Source organism: Rousettus aegyptiacus, unplaced genomic scaffold (assembly GCF_014176215.1).
Source record: "Rousettus aegyptiacus isolate mRouAeg1 unplaced genomic scaffold, mRouAeg1.p scaffold_m13_p_4, whole genome shotgun sequence".
In the NCBI taxonomy this organism is placed as follows: domain Eukaryota; kingdom Metazoa; phylum Chordata; class Mammalia; order Chiroptera; family Pteropodidae; genus Rousettus; species Rousettus aegyptiacus.
The window spans coordinates 127,610,796-127,638,619 of record NW_023416307.1 but is presented as its reverse complement, the minus strand read 5'-3'; the positions used below and the strand labels follow the sequence as shown (position 1 = coordinate 127,638,619).

The following is a 27,824-nucleotide window of genomic DNA, read 5'->3' as shown; positions in this document are numbered from 1 at the left end:
ACCCCACACCTGTCATAATATCTATCATCCGTAAATCAACAAACAAGTGTTGGTGAGGATGTGGAGAAAAGGAAACCACCATGCACTATGCACTGTTGGGTCTCAAATTAGTGCAGCCACTATGGAAAACTACAGCGGTTCTTCAGAAAGTTAAAAATAAAACTACCGTATGACCCAGCAATCCCATTTCTGGGTTTGTATCTGAATAAATACAAAACATTAAGTCAAAAAGATAGATGCCTCCTTATGTTCACTGCAATGGATGACTAGATAAAGAAGATTGGTACTTATATACAATGAAATATCACCTGGCCATTAAAAAGAATGAAACCTTACCATTTGCAACAACATGCATGGATAGACCTAGAGGATATTATGCTAGGTGAAATAAATAGATAGATAGAGGAAGACAAATACATGATTTCACTTACATGTGGAAAACAAAGTAAACAAACGAAACAGAAACAGACTATAGATACAGAGAACAAACTGATGGTTCCCAGGTGTGAGAGAGTTTAGGAGGCTGGGTGAAAAGGGTGAAGAAATTAAGAAGTACACATTGGCAGTTATACAACAGTCACAAACATGTAAAGTATAGCATAGAGAATATAGTCCATAATACTGTGATAACTATGTTTGGTGCCAGGTGGATGTTAGAATTATTGAAGGGGTCACTTTACAAATTAAATACATGTCTAAACTCTATGCTGGACACCTGAAATAATATAATATTGAATGTCAACAGTAATTAAAAAAAATTTTTTTTAAGAAAATGAAACGAAAGCCACATAGTATAAAAAAAAAATCTGCAGATCATTTATGTAATAATGTACTTATATCAAGAATATAAAAAATTACTCAATATAATCCTCAATAATTGAACAGAAAATCAGTCCGGATAGAAAGGACTCAGGGAACACTATCAATAATGTTAACCTCATTGATATAAAAACAAAAGCACTATATACATTCTTTTTCTAAGCAAATAAAACATTTATCAAGATATCATATTGTGGGTCATAAAGTAACACATATCTAAGCAATAAAAATTTAGGAAAAATTCCTGTATAAGAAAAACTTCATACCAATTACCTTAGTTTCCACTCAAGAAAGTAAATAGCAGAGAAATGGAAACTCAAAGCAAGAAGAAAGTAGAAGAGAATAAGGAAAACAGCAGAAATCAATTAAAAAGAAAACCAAAACAATACAGTTCGATGTAACCAAAATCTAATTTCTAATGTAAAATAAATATAACTAAATATAACTAACTAGCTCTAGAAAAACTCATATGAGAAAGAGACAGGTTAGTGTGTGAAACTGCTAATATTATGAACGATTTTATGCTACTTGTTAAAAATAACTCAACAATTTAGACATGTCATTTTCTTATAAGACATAAGCTAAACCAGCTTATATGTACTACAGACATGTAATTTTTAGTTAGCAATATCCCTAGACAGAAAACTCTAGGTCTCAATGATATAATTCATATCTCAAGAAGAAAAAGTATCAATTACCCTGGTATTGAAATCAAAGACATTCAACTGAATAAAAGCTTAGAGATATAGATCCCTATTGAATACATAAGCAAAATTTCTTAGAGAAATTTCAACAAATTACATTCTGACAATATAAAATAATAATATGTCATGACCATGTAGATTTTATCCCAAGAATGTAAGGTTGTCATTTGAAAATCCACCAATTTAATTTATGACATAATCAGCCTTAATAATAAAAAAGCATAATGACCTCAACAGATATAGAAAAGCATCTGACACTATCCAACATCCATTCCCAATAAAAAGTCTCAGAAAACTAGAAATAGAAAAAGACTTTCTTAATCCCATAAAGGGCATGTATAGAAAACTTAAAGTCAACAGTCTTAATGATGAAAGACCCTAATTTTGCTTAGTGCAAGAAGCCAGACTGAAACAACAAAAATGAGGAGTACATACTACATGGCTCCATAAAATATAAACCAATCAGTTGGCAGATTAACAATTGCTTTAGGAAGGTGAGGGGGGAGAGTGGCAGAAAAGCAGGTAGGGAGGAATTACAATTCTGCATGAGAAAACTTTTCTGGATGATGCATATGCATATCATCTTGCCTATGGTAGGTAGCTCTACTGCCGTATATTACGTCAAAATTAAAATTGTGTACTTAAATGTGCAGTTCATGTTAATTACACCTCTACAAAGTTTTAATTTCAAAAAAGATTGCAGTGTAGGCATTCAGAAGTTCTATCTTATGGAAATAAATTTTCAAGTAATTCATTATACATGTAGTTTGGGCAAAAAAAGAGGATAGTAAACTCCAATCAATCCATACTCAAAGGCCTAAAGACCTATTTGAAAGATTTTATATTTTTAATTAAATCAAATTTATTCTTTAACGATTTCCTTGTTTTAACTAACTTTTTAAATTAACTGGTCAATTAAAGTCTCAAATATGTCTAAAAATAGTGCTTCTATTATCTGTCTACTGAATCATATCATGTCACATCTAATTAAGGGTAGGTAACAAGTTTATGTATATGAACCACTAATGCTCTATGAAATACGTTCTTGAATAATGTAGTTAATATTTTTAAAGTTCATAGGTTTCACAGAAAGACAAACTAAACTCATTTGCAATGAGAAGCATCAAAAAAATATTTTGGAAATACTTTGCTTCTACTTTTACGTATATAATTGAAGGGAAAGAAAAGTAATGTTATAGAGCAAGTTGCTGTAGGATCTGTAGAGATGCCTTTTTCTCCCATCTTCACAGAGACTTTTTAAAAAGACTACTGGTTAATTTGTCTACAGAAGAAGACTACTAAAGGGCAGGAAGTAAGGCAATTAATTTTTTCAATATCAAGAGAATACATCTTGGCAAGGCCACATTAACTTAAGAATACCTTATTAATTAATATCACATTAGTAAAAATCCAAGTATATAGGATGCCTCTAACAGTGTATGTTCTGAATTTGGAAGGGTGTGGTAGTGGTGGTACAATGTTATCCACAGTAATGGTATGACATTTATTTAGCTTTTATAGCCAAAGCTGTTTTCCAGAAAACAAAACAAAAAAGAGTTTTATATCTCTATAATTTCCTAGGACTTCAAAGAAGTAAAAATTATTTAAGTTAAAAATTTCTGAATGATTTTTAAAATACCTTACCGGTATCTATGAACAAATATACCCTTAAAAATAGAGTTCATCATATTTTCGATTTCATCTTGATTTTCTTGTAGCTGAAATAATAATAAAAAAATTTAAATTAAAATGTTGATCATTTTATTTGGAATGAACATTTCCAATTGTTTTTAATAACTGATTATTCTCATTTTGGGGGTAATTATCCATCCTTTTTCTCACTTATTGTGCAATGAATGCCCTATGTTACCAGTATTTTTGCATCATTTTTATAGCTGTACTACAATGGCTTTCAAGTATCTCTGTTATCTGTTGAAACATGCGATACAGTGACTAACAAGGTGTGTTGCTGATCAGGGTGGCCAAATTCCTATTTCCAAAATATCATGCTTTGGGAATAGGCCTCAATTTCTATTCTTCTTTTCAAACCAGGTCTCTGGCTTGGTTTTGCCTTTCTTGGTAATAAATCATTCATGATTATCCCACTTGCTACTGTATAAAAACTTTCTATTCCACCTAAATTACCCAAATTACTCTGCATCTAGTTAGCCTATAACTGGAGGGTAGGCCAAGTTCCCAATATAGGAGGCATAAAAAAATATAACAAGGATCTCTAGCCATCAGTGGTGGAATGCAGCAACAAAATAAAACACTATAGCAAAGATAATAAATTTCAGGCAACACTACTGATCAGTTAAAGTTTGAGTTTATTCACTGCTCAAAAGGAATAAAAATACTCATAGAAAATTACATTCAAGGTGCTATTTCTTATTCTAATTTGTTTTGTAGTAATACTCCATGAAGTACTGGCTTTTACTGCATCCTCCAATGTGACGCAATTCCTCAGACTTATTCTTTTGCCGTATAATTTGTTTCACGTTTTACTGAAAAAAGCTTTAAAATACTTCTATACTAAAGAATTCAAAATATTGCAACTTAACTTTAGGTTTTACAAACTATTTTTTGCTGCATTTATTATTAAAAAATAATTGATTTATAAAAGGTATACTGTTTGGTTAGCACTACTTAACCTGAAGCCAGAGTTCCAAAATTTACTTCCACAGTGTTTAAAGTATGGTATGTGTTATGATTTGAATTGTGTTCCTCAAAAATTCATCTGCTTAAGTCCTAACCCTCATTACTTATTTGGAAATAGGGTGTAGTAGATGTAATAGGTTAAGATGAGGTCATACTGAAGTAAGATGGGGGCCCACAATTCAATATTATGATAGGTGTCCTTATAAAAATGAGAAATTTAGGGACTGACACAAACACACACACACAGGGAGGAGGTCTTGTGAAGACTGGAGTGATTGTTGACTTGTAGCCTACAGAACTGTGAGACAATAAATTACTGTTTCTTAGGCCACTCAGTTTGTGGTATCTATTAGAGCAGCCCTAGCAAAGTAATACAGTATGGGTAATAATTTAATCATAAGTTTGTTGTTTCTTGTCTGTTATAACCCATTATTCATTGATGGCAATTTATTTACTGTGATACTATTCCTTTTTTAAATTAAAATATAGACTAACACTGCAAATCTAAAATTTTATTTCCTACTGGATGAATAAAAATATTACCCACTAAAACCCCAGTTTAAAATTACTTTTAACACACATGAAAATTTCACTGTAAAACTTAGACCTGTCTTATTTACAGGAATGCCTTCCTTATACATGAACTAATATGTAGTCTTTGGGTTTCTCTTTGAAATCCAGGCTTTGCTGGCCCTTAGTTTTGATGTTAGTATTTATCATGCTTTCTGAGCTCATAGCCTGATAATCTTTCTCAGTTACCTAATTCTCAGACCACTTTTCTTCAAAAGCAAGATTGTTCTGTGATTCTCTTCTGCTAACAGTCAGCACTCAGATAATCACTGCCTGAATATTACTTCATTATTTTGACATTTCATTATTTTCAAATGAAACTGTAATGTTCAAATAATATAACTTAAAACAATAAATTTCAAAAATATACAAACTGTTTTAGAGAGAATAAAAAACTAATATAGTTCCTATATATAAGAATCTCAGATAGCATGAAACTTACCTCTTTGCGTTTCTGAAGTAGTAACTCCAACCTTTCATTGGCTCTCTTCCCAATCATTTTATTTCTCTCAGCTTCATATTGTCTCTGTGTATTATCCTGATGAATACTGAGGTTTAAGGCAACATTCACCAGAGCAGTCATGAGCTTCATGGCTATGAAATAAAGGAAGACTATAGTATTCCACTATGAATCAGACCTTCATCTATCCATAAGATTCCAAATTTATAATGGAAACAGATGAAAAAAGGAAACTAGTCAATTTCTATGTTTTATAATCCAGGCATAATTTATAGAAAGAAAAACTATTTTATAGAAATAAAGTTTTCATCCTAGTTTACAATATTTTCTCTGCCTCAGTGTCACTATGGCTTGACCCAGTAATGTTTTGCACTTAAAAACAGCCTCATCCTAATCATCAGCAGGATAAATATTAAGTAGTATCTTCAACAACCCCTTTCTCCCACCCTCAAATATATACACTTTAGTCAGAGTATACTATTCAAGACCGCTATTCTTTCCACCTGTTATAAGTATACGATTGCTTCCTTAATACCTTTATTACTAAGATGCATCTAAGGTGCTTTAGATGTTTACAATCAGTTCATGATCACTGCCCCCAAAGGTGGTCCGCTCCCTGTGTTGCTCACCAGTGAATGGCATAACCACCAAACTCGAAAACAAACTGATCCTACCAAACTCATTAAGATCATTAAAAATGCATTCTGTGAATCTGACTGACCAATTTTCCTGTCACAGTGTTAATGTACTTTTAAATGTTCACTTATATTTGTAAATGTTAAATATTTTCCAACTTTTGTTTCAAGCCCTCTGAGAAACAAGTATGACACAAACTTTAAACTTTTGCCTATTCATATTTATTTTTATTGAGATGGTGAAATTGTCGGAAATAGTGGTAGAAAAATAAGACAGTCTGAGCTGATAAAATATTTTCCTCTTTTTCTTTCTTTTAGGTTATTCATTTGTAAATATAAATGCTCAATTATTAAAAAATGAACTGAACAGTTTTGGAAGAACTGATTTATCTTCAAACATATCCATAAATGAGCATGCATTTCGTCTAAAATGTCACTATTTCCCTTTAAGTACATATATAAGCATATATACATAATGCTATATATTTCTATCTCTACACACACAGACACACACATACACAAAATATCTGTTATTCTGAAACTCTATCTACATTTTGGCTAATTCCATGTTAATAGTGACTGCTACCACTCTTAAATTGAAATATAAGACATAAATCCTAAAAACAAATGTATTTAAGTTGGTAACCACCTAGAAATGAATTTAATAAGAACCTTTCCTTTTTCCTGAGATACAGTGCCTCCATATAATAAATTGAGAAATATTCTTGTGTTTCAAAATGCAGGCTAGTAATTTCACAGCATCTTACACACTGCCAGTAGAATATCTGATGATACTATGAAGGTTAAAAGTACTTTTTAAATTAATCTGTATAAAAAAAAGGAGAATAGCGAAAAGACAGAAGAGATCTGGAGTATTCAAACTGCTCAAGTCAGAGATAATGGTTTAACAGAGCAATCCCAATGAAGCTTATGTCATCACATACTTCTAGATCTCTACAACAAAATGATGTGAAGATCGAGGAGTTGGAAAAGCATCAAAATTAACAACAACCCTGGCTAGAATTCACCAGTGGAAGCTGCCACACAGATTATCTTGAATTTAATGGCTTTTGCTTCCAGCTATATATCTCCCTGTAAACCCAGATCCCAAACTTCAACTGTCATTGTGTAATGACCTTCCTCCCATCCTAGACATATATAAACAACAAAATAATCAACATACTAAGACAAAGAAAAATGCAAAATGATCAATACATTTTCAGAAAAGTATTAGATATAATATAGAAATACTTACTGAGATAAAATGTTTATAAATCTGTAAAATTTAAATGTCACTGAAATTTTCATTTAACATACCAACATATAAGCAAATGAACAGCTATTGAAGAAAGATTTCTAATTTAATAACAGATACAACATAAAGATTGTGATGTCTCTGTGATTACCGAGTCTACTAAAAAAGACTCATTTCTGCATAATTAAAATTTCACTGGTATTACTAACAGAACCATTTTATAAATTAATAATTCTACATGAATTCAGCCTAGATAGTGTGACATGGGCTCCTAACTGGTTTCTCCTTGTCTAACAAAGAGAATAATAAATACTTCATTTATCCTTTATATTTTAACTGCTAACTACAGAATAGTAAACTTATTCTAGAGCTGTGCTACTCAGAACTGACCATAACTTGTTGCCAGTTCATTTTAAGTACAAAATTAAAAATAAGTTTTTAGAAATGTTTATAAAATGTGATAGCATAATCTATATCTGTTAAATCTAATAATGAAATGACTCTAAGATATGTGTATTTCTTTTGAAATTCATTGCATTTTACGAAGTACCAGGTTGTGACAGACTAATAATTAAAAAACTAGTCTTTCACCACAGAGAATTCAAGCAGCACTTGTTTAGTACTTCCCCATTCTTTATCAATTCAACATATATTGAGCATTCTTTGTACTAGAAGTATCGAAGTGAACAAAACACAGTACCTGCCCTCACGTTTTTTACATTCTAGAGAGAAGACAATAAACAAACAGGTAATGTACAAATTAAAAAAATGTCAGCTAATGGTAAATCTATTTTAAAAAGTGAAGTATGGTTTTATATATATATTTGTGTGTATGTATACATATATATATGTGTATATATATATATGTATATATATAAAGGTTAGAGGGTAAAGAGGATGGTCAGGCAAGAAGAACTCTCTGAAAAGCTGACATATGACAGCAAGTGATTACGTGACAGAACAGTTTTCCAGGAAGAAGGACTAAAAAGTGCTAAGCTTATGAGGTAAAAATGTGATAAGGAGGGCACTCAAAAAAGAGCAGGGTGGTGAGTGTGGCTGAAGCACAGAAATAGGCTGAGGCAGAGGAAGGAGATGAAGTTAAGGAGAAAATCAAGAGGGCACGTTACAAGGGTTCTACTACAATTAAATAAGCTCTCAGGATTAATATAAAAGAGGTAAGGTCCACTGGAAAATTAGGGGTGGGTGAAAAATAAGACTGATTAACATTCTAAACTCCTGTGTGAGCAGACTATGGAAGAATAAATGTGGAAGGAGACCAAAGAGAACACCAAGAGAAAGCTAAAACTATTTTGCCAAAAGGTTGCAATGATAATTCTCAAGTTGTTGGCCTTCAGCAATTCAGTAAAGCAATGCTGCCTTGGATTAAAGTGGTAACAACACTTTAACAGGTAGAGAGAAATGGTTAGATGTAAAATATATTTTGAAGTTAGACCTGGAAGAATAGAATAGATTATAATGTAGAAAAGGAGAATAAAAAATGCAAGGATAAATTACAAAGTTTTGTACTATTAGGTATCTAAGCAGAAATGTCTAGTAGATATAACATTTGGAAGTCATCATCAAAGATATTGGTATTTAGAATCACAAAACTAGATGGCACTGCCAAGCAATAGGTAAGTATTCAGCATTAGAAAAAAAAAATGTGGCATGATTTGTGCTGAAAAGCCCATTGAGATATTTGTTGATGGAAAAAAAGCAAGATCCCTGTCAGTGTGTTTATTGCATTTCATCTATGCAAAAAGAAGAAATGTGTTTTATGTCATAGTCACTCTACTAAGCTCTTTACACATACTTATTTTACAGGTGTGAGAAGGTAGGAAAGTGGAAATATCCATGGAATAGAACACTGTAATAGGATTCCTAGGCAGCATTAAAGACCTACTTGCGAGAAAAACACAAAGCCCAGCCATTATAATTATATGTTTTTCTTTAGCCACTGTAAGCTACTCTGGTGCAGCTATGGAGCAGGTGGTAATACAAGGTTTGCGTAGAGGGTAAGATGGACAGAGAGAGGCAAGGATGTTTAAGGTATGAAGAAGGACATGATCATAATAAATCTGGATGACAGAATCTGAGATAAGAAAGTGTTGAAGAAATGAGAACATTAAGGGTGGGAAGAATACTGAAACTGTAGCATCAAAGTATTTAAAGTCCCAATAGAAGGCCAATAATACTGGAGTTTGGATCATAGTAGAAAAACATTGGAACAAAAGGAAGTTGTTATCAGCAAATGAGGTGGTTGAAATTAAGATTGTGGTTATCGACCCTTAGAATCAATATCCAACAATTTACATTTGTCAATATACAAATGAAAACTAAAATCTGCATATATATTTAGTTGTACCTACTATACATTTTGAAACTATGAACATACACCCTAGAAATATGTTTGATAATAGGACAAACTAAATTAATAAGAGGTATAATTATGTTCCTTCTTTGCTTAAAATAAAACTTATTTAAACAAACAAAAAGGCTTTAAACAAATTTCCACTTTCCAAATGGTAAAGATTTAACCAAAGATTTAATCCCTGCCTCTTAAAAAACCAACCATAATAATAAGAAAAAAACAATTTTCATCTTCAATAAATCTAAGAAATACCTGAATGCCAAATCACAAGATAATACCTGATGAATATGGAAAGTAGAATAATGAGCAGAGAATACACACAAATCAAACTAAATAGTCGAAAAAGTATGAAAACTATTTCTAAAAGGATAAAAAAAACTATTTTGCTTTGTAGAACTCAGAAGCATTCAGGAATTAGAAATGCTATTAGGTTCCACAGAAGATGGAGCGAAGTAAGGTGTGAAAAGAGGAGTAGCGCCTTTCTTGGGTATCCAAGGAGGACTGGTTCCAAGACACAGACACAGACACGCACATCCTTTGCCAATACTGAAATCCATGGATGCTCAAGTCCCTCATCCAAAATGGTATAATAGTTGCATATACCCTACACTCATCCACCTGCATACTTTAATTCATCTCTATATCACTTATAATATTTAATACAACATATGCCATGTAAATATTTGTTATACTGTATTGTTTAGGAAATAATGACAAGAAAAAGTCTGTTTATGTTCAGTACAAACATAAATATCACAGGCCCTAACTACATAGTATATGTAAGCAACAACATAACTTTTTTCCAAGTATTTTCCATCTGCAGTTGACTGAATCTGTGGGTGTGTAACCCACAGATACAATGGGCCAAATGTATTATTTCAAAGTCTGTGTAATAAATAATTAAATCCCTAAATTTCCACTCTGAAATAGGCAGTCAGGCAATTATTCCAACACACACCCATCTTGGAAGTCTGGAAGTTTATTCCCTGAAGAAGATAAACCAGAAATTTGGAATCATCACACACGGTGGAGGAATATAAGTGAAATGCTAAGGGCCCTGGCTGCTCCTTCACACTGCACAAAACCCAAATGGTATACAGCAACCAAACTTAAATTCATTAAAAGATACTTCTTCAAAGAAACTAAACTTCCCCAGGGAAAGTAATAATCAATATCAACAGTTTAGCGTCTACAATGATAATGCTATTTGACCACAGACTACCCTATAATGATACCAAAGAAGTGAGAAGCTACTGCCATACCATGTTAAACACAACACAACACAAACACACAACACACATGCACACAATATCAGGTGTTTAATGTCTCACTCTCTGTAGTCACTAGAGAGTCAATGAACATATATTTGAGGAAAGTTTCCAACATGAAAGTCAGTGATAAATGCAGAGAAACAGAAGAGAAGTGGTCAGAGTAGGAAGAGGAACAAAACTTCACGGTAATAATTAACATTGTCAATGAGATAAGATATTACATTCATGAAACAATGTTTTAAAAAAAAAACTTGAAAGATAAGAAAAAACTCTTAGAAAACTTACAATGACAATAAAAATTAAGGTTGATAAAGTTCAGAAAATATAGGAAAATAGAACAAAGACTGTAAATGAAAAATAGAAGACAAATAAGAAACTTAGGATTGTTTCAAGATTAACATCCAAGCAACAGATATTCAGCAAAGAGTACCCAGCATAATAAATTGAAAAAAAATATACACATCAGAGTATATCATCATATTTCAGAATGCCAAGAATGAAGAGAAAAAAAAAGTCTAAAAGTTTCTACTGAAAAGAAACAAGAGGAGAATTAGGAGCTGAAACAGCACTGAACTTTCCCTACAACACTGAAACCTAGAGAAAAATACAGAAGAAAATCTTTAGTGATGAATTCGATATTAAATCAGATAACACGATGATACAATATGCTTTGAAGGCATGTATATGCCTTCAAATGTATACTACCCCAATGCTGTTTTTCTTAAGAAACTAATAAAAAACATGCTACCCCCTTAAAAAGAATATACAAAGAAAGCAAGCAAGCAAAAGACAGGGAATCCAATAAAAGACAAAGGATCCAAAAAATGGCAGAAAAATTAAGGAACTTAAAGGACATCTAGGTTTTAGAAAATGAGCCAGCTATGGCTCTGGCAAGATAGTGAAGTAGGTAAATGCTGTGCTTACCTCCTCTTATGACCACATCAAAAGTACAATTAAGCTACAGAACAACCATCACTGAGAATCGCCCAAAGTCTAGCTGAATATAAGGTGTATAACTAAGAATATATAGAGAAATGTGCAGACTGGTAGGAGGGGTGGAGATACAGAACAAGCTGGTCTGATGTCACATGTGGCAGTTAAAAACTGGGAAAAACATCTTGGTTGTGGAGGTTTAGGTCTCCCCTAAAAAGTGAAGGATCCTGACTCCAAAACAAGCTCCCAAGTCAAGGGTTCCAGAGCTGAAAAAACAAGTCCCCATAACTTCTGGCTGTAGGGATTGTGGCAGAGTAAGATGGAGGGCTACTGGAGACCCAGGTGTTCCTCTTAAGAGACCTGTGGATGATCTTATTTGCCAACGAACTCACTTGCTCTGAACTCTAGTGCTGGAGTAGCAGCTTAAAACGCACCAGAGACATACAGAGAAGAACTGAATTGTCTGGCTTCAAGGCAAGGGTTGAAGGGGCGACCTTATCTAACAAAGCAGTGCTAATAGAAGCCATTGCTCCTCAGTTGAGTCCTCCACATACAAAACCTGCATGAGTAGGTGGCCGCCAAGTCTGAGTCTCCATCAACCTGCCTAACGCTGGTGGCCTGACCCTAGTGATTGCCTGAGATCCCACCACACCCAACTTTTAGGTCCACGCAAGCCACTTTCAGGGGCTTTTCCGTACAAATGGCCCTGTCAGGCTCATGCTGCAAACTTTACTGAAACCTCTAAAAGGTTCACAAACACCAACCAACCAGCATCTGGCCTTGGCATGCTCTGTACCTCTTGCTAAGGAAGCCCAAAGATAGGCACTAGTGGCAGCTGGTCTGTTCCCAGCTTACCTTCTCTCAGGCACATCCAAGCCCAGCACATGAGGCAACTACCTGCAGATCACTTTGTAGCTCATACCAAGTGGCCATGGAAAGGAAAGAAGCAGTAGCAGATCTTGGCTTCCAACAGAGTCCATCCCAAGAGGCCCCAGAACCAATACAACTGTTGGACAGCTTCACACCACTTCAGAGTACCACAAAACCACCTCCATAAATGACACAACCAAAGAAAAGTTTCAGCAAGGACCAGAGCAAATCCCACTCAAGGCAAATCCTGCTCTGTAGGGTCAGCCCCTGCAAAATAATTCCTTCACTGTAGGCATGGCTAGTCCTCACAACCAATCAGCCAAAGGATCAATCCCTTTCACTGATGCCAACAGCAATCAAGGCTCAATTACAACAAGAGGGCATACACAACTCATAAAAGGACACATCTGAAGCACTCATTTCAGGGGACCAGGGAAACTGTACCACTTGGCCCCACACGACACCTACTATATAAGGTCACTGTAGTAAGGCCGAGAGACATAGCAGCCCTACCTAATACATAGAAACAAACACAAGAAGGCAGCTATCATAGGAAGACAAAGAAATATGTCCCAAATGAAAGAAGTGAATAAAGCTCTGAAAAATAAATGAAACAAAATGGAGATGAGCAAACTACCAGATACAGAGTTCGAAACACTGGTTATGAAGATGCTCAATGAATTTAGGGGAAGAGTAGAGGAATTCAGTGAGAACTTTAACAAAGAGAAAACATAAAAATGGAGATGAAAAACACATAATCAGTCGGACATGAAAAATACAATAGCTGAAATAAAGAATATCTTAGGAGGAATCAACAGAGATTAGATGAAGCAGAGGTTCAAATCAGTGATTTCAAAGGAAAGGTAAAAGAAAACATGCAATCAAAACAGCAACAAGAAAAAAGAATCCCCAAAACAAGAACAGTTTAAGAAGCCTCTGAGACAACATCAAGCATACCAACATCTGCCTCATAGGGGTATCGGAAGGAGAAAAGAGAGAGCAAGAAACTAAAAACCTGCTTTTAGAAATAATGACAGAAAATTACCCTAACCTGGTGAAGGAAATAAACATACAAGTCCAAGCAGTGCACGGAGCACTAAACAAGATGAACCCAAAGAAGCCCATACCAGGACATATCATAACTACATTGCCAAAGGTTAAAGACAAAAAGAGGATCCTAAAAGCAGCAAGAAAAGGTAGCTAGTTACTTACAAGGGAGCTCCCATGAGACTGTCAGCTGATTTCTCAACAGAAGCTTTGCAAACCAGAAGGACTTGGCATGAAATATTTAAAGTGATGAAAAGCAAGTACCTACAACCACAACTACTTACCCAGAAAGGCTATCACTTAAAACTGAAAGACAGATAAAGAGCTTCCCAGACAAGAAAAAGCTAAAGGAGTTCATCATCACCATACCAGTATACAAGAAATGTTAAAGGGACTTCTTTAATAAGGAGAAGAAAAAGGAGGAGGAGGAAGAGGAAGAGGAGGAGAAGGAAGAGGAAGGCAAGAGGGAGGAGGAGACGGAGGAAAAGAAATGATGAAAAATATTAATAATAAAATGGCGGTAACTATATATCTATCAACAATTACTTTAAATGTAAATGGTTGAATGTTCCAATCGAAACACATGGTGGCTGAATGTATAATAAAACAAGACCCTTACATATGTTGCCTATGAGAGACTTGTTCATATTGAAAGGGACACAGACTGAAAGTAAAGGGATGGCAAAAGGTATTTCATGGGGAAAAAAAAAAAAAAGGCTGGTGTAGCAATACTTGTACTAAACGAAATAGCATTTAAGACAAAGGGTATAACAAGAGACAAAGAAAGACCCAGTAATTCCGCTTCTGGGTATTTATTTGAAGTAACCTGAAACATTAATTTGAAAAGACATATGCATCCATATGTTCACTGCAGCATATTTAAAATAGTCAAGATAATAGAAGCAACCTGTGTGTCCATCAATAGATGGATGGATAAAGAAGCAGTACATGTATACAACAAAATAATACTTAGCCATAAAAAAAAAAATGAAATGTTGCCATTTGCAACAACATGGATGGACCTAGAGGGTATTATGCTAAGTGAAAAAATAAGTCAGACAGAGGAAGACAAATACCATATGATTTCACTTATACATGTAATTTAAAAAACAAAATAAATGCACAAACAAAATAGAAACAAACTGATAGAACTAGTAGTTATGAAAGTCATGGGGATGTAAAGCATAGGAAATATGGTCAACAATATTGTAATAACTATGTATAGTAATAGATGTGTGCTAGATTTGTCAGAGCGATCACTTCCTAAGCTGTAAGAATATCTTATCCCTATGTTGTACATCTGCAACTAATATAATATGTTGTTTTATGTCAACAGTAATTGAAAAATAAAAATTACTAAAATAAAGAGGCAGCTATATTAAAGATTATAAAAATTAAAAGCAAAGAAAATGCACATCACAAAATTAATTATACTATCTTATTATTTTAAATGTAAAACAAAAAATCCTCACAAATGTACATATGAGAAAAAAAAGTTAAAAGAAAATACCAACATGTTATAGCAATTATGAGGTGGTATGATTATGGTGAATTTTTATTTCTATACTTTTCTCCTTTTCTGAATTCTCAGTAATTTATTTACAAAGCTGTTTCCTAAAAGAAAGTTATTTTTCATAATTGATGAGAGAAAATAAGAGATAAATCTAAGAAAAATAACAGCTTTTTAACTAGAAAAGTTAAAGTATTACTCTAGATACCTATATTTACAGATTTGAAACAGTAACTGCATTTTTAATAATGTATTTAACAGGTAAAGTTATATGATATAATGACATTTGAAAATTTGGTCAATTACTGGCATTAGTCTAATAAGAACAACAAAAGTCTACTAAACACAAATCCTAGCAAACTGTAAATAGTGTTGTATCTATAGGAGGATTGAGAAAAACATAGGTCATCAAGTAAAATAAATAAATAAAGTAATAGCGCAAGGAGAAAGCAATGAAAAGGTAGGACTCCAGAAGTTAAAAATATATATATATATGGAACATAAAATATAAATACAAGAAGAGAAAGAGATTATTTATACTTTATGGTCTGTTCTTTGATGATTCCAAAGTGACCTAAATTGTTCAGGGAAAGCTTTAGAAACCAGAAATATTCTGCCTGGTTAAGAGTTATAAAAGTCTTACCGATTTTAGTAAACAGAATATGGGACCTGAAAGCTGAAAGATAAGTAAAATGAAATACATGCTGTTAGTTTTCTTAATAATAGTTTTTGATAGATATAATTTATCTGATTTCCCATCTGGCATGTCTTTTGTTACTAAAATAGAATAGGTGTTTGATAAATTCTGAGTGAAAACATGAATAAATGAAAATATTGCAAACCCTATTAATTCTTTGTATCTTTATAGAATGCCAGCAGCTTACTAAAGTCAGACACTGGTCCAAGCACTCCTAATTTATTTTAAAGTAGCTAGCTATCATTATCTTCACCACTTTGCATATAAGAAAAATGAGGCCAAGTAAGTTAAGAACTTGTCCAAGTTATCCAACTAATAATAGGCAGGGAGGAATACAGATTCAGACATTCTGGCCCCAAACCCATTCTATGAACCACCATATTACATGGTTTCAGCAACTGAAAGCCAAAGAAAAGATGTCAATTTACTGAAGCAGATAGATTTTCAGTCTATGATTGGAGAACGAAAAAGCAATTTCAGATAGCACATCTTTTCTCAGAGCAAAAGTCCAGAGATGTTGACTTGGTAAAGAATGTTAATCAATAAGGACTACTATGTCAATATAAAATCAACCATATGTCAATATAATGTTACAAACAATAAGGTATAAAAAAATGTTTACTCTCCCAAGAGTCTGAGAGTAACCTACTGTTAACTACTGGCCTCCCAACCCACTAGCCCACAGAGGCCATTCAACTAACATATGATGATCTTAATCACATTTTCTAATTTTCCCAAAATTCACTTTAGAAAAATATAGAATAAAATCAACCACTATGCTATTATTAATATAAATTTTGTATTCTTAATCTCCCTTTAATCAAATTAGCAGTTCACCTTAGGAGTGAGAGTCAGCCAATATTAATTTATTTGTAACATCATAGAAAACTATGTAGGTAATAAAATAGCAATAAGTTAAACCAACATTATTCATCCTGCAAACTGCTACCTAACAAAAAATTGAAGTTGACAACTTAAAAAGTACCAGTATATATTTTTATAGCAAATGCTTTATATTTTCTTTTTAAAATAAATTTATATTTTATGAAAATTTCATACAATTGGAAAAAAGAGGTACTCAGTTTTAAATTGTAAATCCAGCAAAGTAATAACAACATATTAGTTATATAAATTTAATTCACAAACTATGTTCTAATATCCAACTGGGATAACTATTTAGAACAGAAATAAAAGCACTTAATTCTAAAGATTAACAGTTAATGAAAACTGTACTGCAATGTGAAGTTTCTTTATTAAGATGGGTCAAACAAATAGGTCGGTATGTTTTAAAATTCCAATTGAGAGAAAAAAATAACAAAAATATAATATAAAATGCAATATGCTAATAATCTGTTTATTTTTAATGGTAAAAAGAATTCCCCCAAAATGGAGAAACACAGTTTACCTCCAATGGAAAAATAAGACTACTTCTATCTGTGGAACAGACCTAAAGAACTATGCGATGAAAAATTTTAATTAAAATGTGGTAAAAGTATACAATTAAATTCAATGCACAAACACTGATAATTGGGAAACATTATTTATTTGATAATAAGAAAATGGGATATTCTGGAGAACAGATAAAAAGTACTACTGATAAGACCACTTGTGATGACTTAAGAAGCTCTGGAACTCATCACATATGTACCCTACAAAACAACTAACCTGATTGTCTCTCTTCTCAGCTAAGATATAAGCAATGTCAAGGAGCATTTTATTCCAAAGCCGATAATCATATCTGGCCATAACTGCCTTGCAACTGTCCATGCACATAGTCTTTGAAGCAGAAGATTAAATGTTCCTGCCCATTTTATCTAGTCCCCAAGACTCGTCCTGCAAAGTGAATAAAAATCATTATCTTTTGATCTACCCCTTGCACACATACCATTAAAAAACACACACACACACAGAGAGCAAAGGTGAGAACAAAAAAAATCCTTGAAAAGATGGATAATTATTATCCAACCTGGAATTAAGTTCTCAGTAAGATCTCTGTGCTTTGTTGAAGGGTAGGTGACTTGTATGTCTCACATGTTATGAAACAGAGCCTTGGAAGATAAGATCATTAATACAGTTACACAAGAATTACAGTAATATTTTGAAATACATTTGAAAATGACTTGAAAGACTGGTTTTAGCTTTTGAAAAATCAGTATAAATATAACACTGATCTGTTTTTCTTGATATCGTATTTAGAAAAATAATTTCAAATTCAAATAGGCTAGACGATGATATAAAAAGCACTTAGGTGAGCAATTATCAAGCAGTTTTTTAAAAAAGCTACCATGATTACAGCTAAATTATGGGAAAAGGAAGACAGAAAGGCACTAGGAGGAGGAGGGAGTGACTCAACTCAAAAGGAATAGAAGGAAAGCAATAATTAAAATACATTTAAAACATATATAAAATTAGTGTATGTATGTAGATTACCAAAAGGATAAATATAGGGGAAAACAATGCAATATTAAAAGTAACTGAAAATGGGACAACAGAAAAACGAGCTGAAATGAACCATCATAAAGTCAGTGAAATACAGTAATACTTCATTTACATGGCAGTGAAGGGCACATTCAAATGAATTAAAGTGCACTTTACAGGACACTCAAATTTTTTAGAAGTCAAAATATTCTGCATATTTCTATAGCATTTTATTCCTTCTCATGTGTTCTTAAACAGGGTATGTGGCATATATTTAATCTTTTATACAAAATGCACACAGATTTCTGGATTAAAAAGAGGTAGCTTGCCCTTACAGAGAAGACCCAGATTGCCCTCTATCTTGATATGTATAAACAGTTTCGTCTTTTTTTTTTTTGAATGAAATGTCATTTCATAATTCTATCAGAAGGACAGAATCCTTTTCTCTTGGTCTTGGGAAACCAGATAATAACTTTTTATGACAGCATCTTTAGCTATTCAAAAGTAATTTCTACCTGATATTTATTTCAAATCTCTGAATTTACTATGCATCTGTCAACCAGCTAAATGGACATTACCATACACAGAAGATGAAAAGTATATAGGAAATATAAAGAAAAAACACCAAATGTACAAACAGTAAAAGTTATGAAATTAGAAAGAAAAGAATGTATAATATCAGATACTTTTTGATAATAAATAGTACACATACAGTAATTTTTAAAATAGGATACAACGAGGTATAAGATCTTTTTCTTCCTAATAATGAGGAAGAGGATACTCTTAAGCACAGAATAAACTGATGTTTGTTCTGTACCGAAAAATTTGAACTATAAATGGTCTTTATTCTACCTTTTTAAAAAAGAAAATTGGGTAAAAGATCTTTTTCCTAATAACGAGCAAAAGGACACCCTCAAAAATAAACAAAAACCCCCCACAACACTATGTTTCATATTTGTTTCCTAGAATTGAGTAAGGAAGAAAAAAAATAGAGAATTGAAAAAAATATAGGTAATGCTAGATAATATTATTAAATTGGCTTTAGGCAATAGTTTTAAGCCAAAAAATCCCCAATGTTTGCAACATGTAGTCCTCAAGGTATCAGCATGACCTAGAAAACTCTGGGGCTAAGGCCATACAATCTGCTTCAATAAACCCTATAGATAATTCTAATACATGCTAAAGTTTGATGAATTAGATGAATGAGAAATTTAAATGCAAGATGAAATGCAATTAATTAAAACTAAATATGGTTTTTGTTATGGTGATGTGTAAGATAAATCTACACAAAATAACTGCTCCGAAAATGAATGTAATTTGGGAATATTTAAATATATGCGTATGTACAAACACATACACATACACAGACACGCTGTGTATCATAAATGAAAAAGAACAGTTATTTTAGGTAAGCACAGTTAAAGTAGTTGAAAGAAAATACACAACTGATAAATTAACAAAATTGCCTTGTTATGAAAAAACGAGGAAAAAAATTATACTTGGCTGAGAAGTTGACTAGGTAATTCTAAAATCAGTATGTAAGTGAAAACTGAAATCTGTCAGTTCTTCAGATTATCTATAGCCTATGTAAATGAACTGATTTTAGAGGCATTATATTCAAATATGCTTAGGTTATTACAGCACTAGTAATAGGAAGAATTCCAGCTAGGTAGCAATTACCTATTACCATTACATGGAATTGTTTCAAATATATAAACAAACAAACATTTACACACTTATGTATAATACAATGAGAAATAAATCAATGTAATAAAGTGGAAAAAAATACTATAAATTTGGAACCATTATTATTTTGGTTTACCAAACAATATGGCCGATTGGACTACTAAAATTTCTTTGATTATTAAATAAGGATACAGGAAAATAAAGGTTCAGAGAGTTGTTGACATTTGCCAGAAATTTTCAATTTTCATTCTAAGGCTATCAAATGCTAGTTATCAAAAGGGGCAAACATTTTACCTAAACAGATTACACAAACCATTCAGATGGATCTGGGGGGACGGGATGGTATTTTTCAGGAAAATAGCAATTAATTATTTAAATTAATATTTGTCCTAATTAAAGTTTAAACAACACTAAATGAAGAGAAAATAAAATGTTGGTTACTCACCAGCAAGGGTACTTGTATGCCTAAAAGCTCTGACCTGGGAGTCTGACAAACCAGTCAAAAGGGAGATTACTGTATCCATCATATACTCATCATAAATTATGCTATACTGACACTGTCGAATCAGGACTCCAATAAATTCACAAAAGTTTGAGCGAAATTTTTTCCACTGAGGTCCAGGCATGGTAAGAGGATAATCACCACTGTCCTAAAAGGGATAAAAAGAACATATAAAATATGACATATGATATCAGTTTGATCAAAGTGTTTTTTCTTTCTACCTATAAAGGGACCATTGTTCTCAAAGTAGATGTGGACAGAAATTGGAGGTGACTTACGTAGGTCACTGCTACATTGATAGCTTTATCTTTTTTATTTTAACCTTCCACAAGTGAAAATTATTTAGATTTGGTATTTAATTTATTATTCTAAGCCATTCATTTAAAAGAATATTTCTAGTTTTGTTGTTCTTGGGTCCTAGCTGAAATAATTTGAAGAAGAAAACAAAAATTATTAAAGAAGTTTAGACTAGAAAGGATATTTACTATTGAATTCAGATCAAATTAATAATGATAGTTTTGTCACACAGCATCTTTCAATTACTTTAAATAGAATTAAGAAGAATTTCAAATGTATAACCATTTCATTAAGAAAGTCAAAGCTAACTTTTCCCATCTGAAACAATTACCCCACTTTTTCTCCTATTTTACTATGAATTTTCTATTAACTCTATTCTATAGAGTCAATTTGTTAACTTTTTAAAGAAAAGATCTAATATGGGCTCTTGGTATTATCAGATTGGGTCATCTTGTTTAAAACACAAAGTGACATTGAAACCAACTAGTTAGATGTTTCCCACTCTAGCTTAAAACATTTTGGTACAAAAAAATGGAAATTCACAAGGCAGAGAGAGAGATTCCGTGAACATGGTTATCTGAATATTCTTAATTTGTAGCCATTTGTTTTTTCTAGGCCAAATTGCTACTAGGAAAATTGGGTATAAGTGAGACCTATAGCTCTGAGTACCTCCTGAAAGAAAACTAGTATCATACTTAGAACAACAGAAGATTCCAAGAGCAAGGAACAGAAAGCAGAGATTGGGAAGACTTTGGCACTCAGTCAAATACCACCCAAAAAGTTAATGTCAGTGCTATATGAATGTTAAGGAGTTTACTAAGCTCTAAAAAGATCAAAAAGGTACTGAAGGGGCTGGCAGAATCTTCCCTGCCCTTGAAACTGGGGCTATGGGGGACAGGGTGGAGAGGAGGGGTGTTTCTCAAAGATATTTCAGTAGGCTACTTGCTGATTTTGTATCACAAAAGAACATGAGAGTACAGCAAAGCTTCTCTTGCTTTACAGTGTGAGATTTGGCCATTCATTGTTCCACAACAACCAGACCTGTGCCCCAAGAAGACTACAAAGAAAATAATCCATCTAAACATTAGGCCCAACAGCAAGCAAGAGGAAAGGAAGATTTAAAAAATTAGCACATATGAAAACCTAAATAAAAAACGAAGTACACTTCAAAGACTCAAATATAGCACAAAACAAAATTTAAAAAATCTCCAGGGAACTAATGTATTTTCTTTTAGATTATTTTTATTGAACTATAATTTACATATAACATTAGTTTCAGTTGTACAACAAAATTCAATATTTATATATATTACAAAATGATCACAATAAGTTAACATCTGTCACTATACATTGTTACAAAAATTTCTGGTTTTCTTAAGATGAGAACTTTTAAGGTCTACTCTTAGCAACTTTCAAATATATAATACAGTATTATTAACTGTAGTCACCATGCTATATATTACATCCCCTCTGGCAACCACCAATATGTTCTCTGTATCTACAAGCCTGGTGCTTTTTTGTTTTGTTTTGATTCCCCATATATGTGAGACCATATAGTATGTTTCTCTGTCTGTTTATACCCACTTCTTAGCATAATGTCCTCAAGTTCCATCCTAGTTTTATATAGCAAATAGCAAAAGTGACTTCATTTTAATGTCTGAATATTACACATATGTATACATACACACACTTAGGTTGAGAGAGAGAGACTTAGTTTATTTCCATATCTTGACAACTGTAAGTAATGTAGCAATGAACATGAGGTTACATATAACTAAAATATTTTATTTCGTCATTAAACAATTCAGTTGATGACTGAAGAAAATAATTGTCACCAATAACAGACACATTAGTAGCCTGGAAAATAATGTGCCAGAAACATCTAAGGAAAAAAACATGTAATTTGGTAGACTGGGTTTCTAGAAAAGACTTTTAAAATGGATAGACTAGATTGCCTTCTTCAGTTCCTTCCTCTTTCACTGAACTGGAACTCATATGTGGTGCTTAATGTTCAACAGCCATTTTGCAACCATGAGGGGAAAAGTATGAAGATAAAGAATGGTAAAGAGAAGGATGGAAGAAGTCTAGGTCTTTGTTCTTTTGATGTAGAATACCCACCATGTACAGTCTATTTCTAGATTTATTTTGCATGAGACAAACTCTTGTGAATTCAAGCCACTGTTGGCCAGATTTTCTGTTTCTAAAAAATGATGCCTACTGTTATAGTAGAATTATGAGCAGTGGGGAAAGATGAATTATTAGGTAAATGATTTTGATATAATTGCATGTTCATTAGGATAAAGAAAAGGCTATGTACTGCACACTACACCAAAATAAATTCCTAATGAATTGAAATGCTTTAAAGTATTCAACCAAAAAAGAAATAGCAGAAAATACAGGAGACTATTTTTAAGAGTGCAGAAGTCTTTTTCTAAACACAAAGCCAGAAGTTATAAAAGACCAACAAGTCCAACCACATAAAAGTAATGTTTGTATTAAAAAACAAAACATTAAAAGCAAAGTCAAAAGAATAATAATGGGGTTTAGCTTCCTCTTAGGATGTAGAAGGCTACAAACAATGAGAATAAGCTGAATCAATAACCAAAACAATCATAACCTTGCTTGAGCTAAGCCCTCCGTAAAGAGATGAGACACAAACTCTATTACCTGTGGCAGAGTCTGAGAAGAAAAGGCACTCATCATAAAAATGGCTAAGAAGAAATCAGTGGACATTTTAATGAACTGTCAAAGATGAGGTGTGGGCTACCCTGTTAGCACGGAAAACAAGTATGCACTCACCCAAAACTCTTTTCCACAGTTTTCAATTAGATACAACAACAAAGCCTGAGATAGAACAGAAGAGAGAGGACTTCTCTAGTGTGGGCTTGCAGGGGATGATTTTCAACTTCTCTAAACCTTTATCTTCTAAAATCACAAGCCTTAATCTAATGGGGGAGGGTCAGCAAACTGAGTCACTACCATAGCATAGGCAAAGAACCCCTGCAGCAAGGAATAGGGTAGGAGAAAAAAAATTCTCTGGGGGCGGGGTGGGAGAGGGGGAAGGAGACAAAACACTGTCCTGGACCCTGAATCCTACAGCAATACTAAAGAGAGGTCTGCTATCACTGGGAGAGGCACAGCAAACTCCCACAGTAGGCTAACCACAGACACAAGGAAAAGTTTAGCTGCTATAGGAAGGACGAATAGGAAAATGGAGGTCTCCCAGTGGCTCCAGCACACAAGGCATGTTTAAGACTTAGGCAGGACTAGGACAACAGAGAACACCCATGCCCTCACCATAGTATCAGGCAAAAAGCAACATGAGTCTATCACTAGAAAAAGGGGAGAAAGTGTGGTGTGGAGCAAAAGTGCTCTGTGGCTCAGGAGTGCATAAAAAGCTGAAAGCTGAGGGTATACCATGAACACTGAGGAAAACCTTCTAGTATCCTAAGGACAAGGCAACAGCACCACACCACTAAAGAAATCTGAAGTCTGTGGAAAACTAAAGGTAATAACAGCAACAACAGAACACAAACCTAGCTCAATTTCTAATTAGACTGACAATGCATGCCTTTTTAGTTTTTGTATCACGTGCAAATAATGGGAGTAAGAGGAAAAACATTTTGGAAAAAGTCTCCCGTATCACTTTAATAAACAGTTTCTTGCTTTCCTCTAATATCAGTTACAATTTTCTCCTTGTTACACACACTATACACGTTGTATAAAAAGAATTATCTAGTTAATGACAGTCAGTGGGTATTAAAAACTAGCTCCCTTCACAAACCAGTGTTTTTTTTTTCAGAACTAAGAAAATGAAATAATAATAATAAAATAAAGATAATAATCAAGTAATCTAAATGCCTTATCCACAACTAATATTTAAGTTCTTTGAGGGCAGTGTTATAAATGATGCTTTGCACTTTTACAAACAGATTCAATGGTTACTACCTTAAACAAGTGACCAATCTTAGCATCACTAGTAAGCGGGCAACCTAACATGTGCTACCTATTATGACACAAGTTGAAGTACTCAGCATCATCTATAAAATTTTTTTTGCAAAAATGTGTCACTGTAATCTAATAAAGTCATCAGACCTAACCTTCAGTTATAAAATACAGGAGTTATAGAAACAAGTTAAATGATACAACAAGGAAATCATAAATAAAAATGTGGGATACTTTATAAGACAACTAGGTTGCTGTCATCTAAAATTTACTGCCATGAAAAAAAAAAAAGGCAAAGGAACTGTTTCATATTTTGAAAAAGTCCTAAAACACAATAATCAAATGCAATGTATAAATCAGTGTGCTTTAGTCAAAGTTGCTTCTTTGTGTTCTACGAAATACCCTAAGTATGCTTCTAACTCTGGGCCATCTGCCCTTGTATTCTCTCTCCCCAGATATATATATACACGCTTGCTCCATCACCTCCTTCAAGGCTTTACTCAAGGTCACATTCTTAGGTTTTCCTGACCGTCCTATTTAAAATAATCCTTCCACTCCCAATCTCTTTTCCCTTTTTGCTTTATTTTTCTGCACAGCTTTTACTGTCATTGTCATACTATAATATTTTGTCTATGTACTTTATTCATTGGCTTTCTCCCCCAACCTAAATGTAAACTCCATGAGGGCAGGGATTTTTCCTTGGTTTATTCAGTGCTATATTCTCAATGCTTGGAATGTTTAACAGACACTGTAATATTTCTTGATCAAATGAATGAATCACCACATAAATATTTCTGTCAGAAATGGGTCTAAAGTAATCAGTAAGATATCTAAATAATTCTTATACATATTTTCTTCCTTACTCAATCATAAATTTGACAACTAATGTTTCCTTAGCCACAGACAGAGGAAAATACATAAAGTCAAAGCAGCAACAGAAGTGCCAATATCACTCCTTTTAAGTATGCCCTCAAATTGATGTGAATTAGTTAAATGAAATGCTACTAAATGTCTGGCCTCTACTCTCATCTATGGATCTCCACAAATACTTTATATAAAGTAGTAAATAACTAATTATAAGAAAGAAAAAGTTTACAAAATCCAAGATACTGATTACCTCTTAGGAGAAGCTCTGGAATGGGAGGGTGAGGGTGGAGGAGCACAAAGGCATTTCAGCAGTATTAGTAATATTTGAGAACTTTTTTTTTTAAATGTCTACAGCACCTGGTCTTCCCAGGTGGTCTCCCATCCAAGTACTAACCAGGCCTGACAATGCTTAGCTTCCAAGATCAGACATCGGGGTTTGTTCAGGGTGGCGTGGCTGTAGACCATGGACTGTGGCTGTAGACCATGGACTGTGCGAACCCAGGACCTTCTGTGTGTAAAGCAGACATGCTGACCACTACACTATAGAAACATGTACTAATATTTGAGATCTTAAATTGGGGATGGCAGACTTACATAGCATACCTGTGCTAAGTATATTCCTTTGTATGTATCAAATGACATGTAATTTTAAAAAATTGTTACATTAAGAAGTGTTTGAAACTATCCACGTTATCCCCCCTTGAGGATAACAAGTTCATAAAGTTACTAGAAGAAATTCCAAATTCTGGAGTAGCATTATTTAACTTATTACAATGTTATAGTTAGTGGTTAAGATGTAAAATCTTGTCTGCAGAATTTACATACCACAGTTGTTAGAAGTGCTTCATTTTAATTTTTCCTCAAAGTTGGAAGGCATAAAAACTGAGTTGAGGAACATAGAAAAGAATATACACTTACCCTTGAAAAGATCCAGTGGAAATCATCTTTACAAAAGAAAACTCTAAGTAACCTAAATAAAATTTATCCTTAAAGTTTTCATTTTAAGTTCTATCATACATTTAAACACCAAAAATAATCATAAAGATTATTTACGCAGCTTATTTTGGCTGACTGCCATAATAAAATTAAAGAGAAATTGTTCTTTATTGTAAGACCTCAGCTAATTAAGTCTAAGCTAACTCTTCCAATTCTGGCAAAACCTCAGACTTTTAAAGTATCAAGAAATTCAACTTGCCCATAAATACACATACACCAATTAAGAAATAATGTAAAAATACATTTAGAAAAAACAATTCTACAAGTCAATGCTATAAAAAATTATAATTTTCAAAGCCACATCTTACTCATCTCTGTATCTAGGAAACTGTCTCATATGTTTAGGAGCAAAACAAACATTTAGGGGATGGCTTATTTATTAATATTAAATCCAATTTCCTTAGTCTAGTCTGCAAGGCTATTATTCATTCTATCCAGATTTGTATCTCTGTTCTCTCTTACACATCCTAAATTCCATTTTCTCTATAAATTCCTTCCTAGTTTTCCTGCTGAATTTTTATTCATCTTTAAACCTAGTTTTAGGGCAAAATAATTTGCGAGGCCCTCATCCCCTCAGATAATTAACTTATCCTCTGGGTTCTCAAGGGTCTTCTATTTTTTAAGTATTGAACTTGTCAAGGTATTACTGCTATTAGTATATAAAGCTCTCTCCCCATTTAGAACACAAACTCATTGTCTAGAGTTATAATCTTATCTATCTCTAATTATATAGTTCCTAACGAAAAGCTGACATATATTGAACATAGTGTTCCATAAATGTTTATTAAACAAACACAAAAATAATCCCATATAAATATGTCTAAAAGACCAAATAGTTCATTCACTTAACACCTGTCAAAATAAAAAGTAATAAATACAATGAATAAAAGATACAGAATTTTTAATATTTAGCTTTAGGTCTTAATAATTATTAAATTATGTTACAAAATATAAATGTGATTCATTTATATCATTAGAGAGTCATGTTTTGTAGATGTTTTAAAGTTGAAGGATAGAAATATTTAAATTACCAGGCTGTAATTATAACTTCAACATATAATTGATGATGACTAATCCAGATGGGGATTTAATCTAGTACCTACTGATAACAATATTCTTATTGAGTCATACTTTGGCTTATGAATATCTCATTAAAATATTTCTCATGCCTGTGGATAATCTGTGCAATGGGGAATACTTTAACTCAATCCCAAAAGATTTAATATAAATTAACAGAATATAATTGGTCCCTCTAAAAAATACTAGTTTAATTCCATAATTTGTTTCATCAGTCATAAGGCACTCACAATAAA

The 27,824-nt window shown here is 33.0% G+C and overlaps 1 protein-coding gene and 1 pseudogene across 4 annotated transcripts in view; both read right to left on the bottom strand.

Annotated features, from left to right (window-relative positions):
* STAG1 (stromal antigen 1) overlaps nucleotides 1-27,824 on the bottom strand; it is a 344,141-nt gene that overhangs the window by 137,449 nt on the left and 178,868 nt on the right. For 3 of the 4 annotated variants that reach the window (XM_036218531.1, XM_036218530.1, XM_036218532.1), the window contains 3 exons: nucleotides 20,350-20,554; nucleotides 5,194-5,345; nucleotides 3,168-3,241 (listed from right to left, as the gene is read on the bottom strand). In XM_036218531.1, coding sequence (XP_036074424.1) covers nucleotides 3,168-3,241; nucleotides 5,194-5,345; nucleotides 20,350-20,554 — 431 coding nt within the window. Of the gene's footprint in view, nucleotides 1-3,167; nucleotides 3,242-5,193; nucleotides 5,346-17,465; nucleotides 17,608-20,349; nucleotides 20,555-27,824 lie in introns of those variants that run through there. The other variant, XM_036218533.1, reaches the window with a different exon arrangement.
* Nucleotides 25,861-25,977, bottom strand: LOC118602196 (annotated as a pseudogene).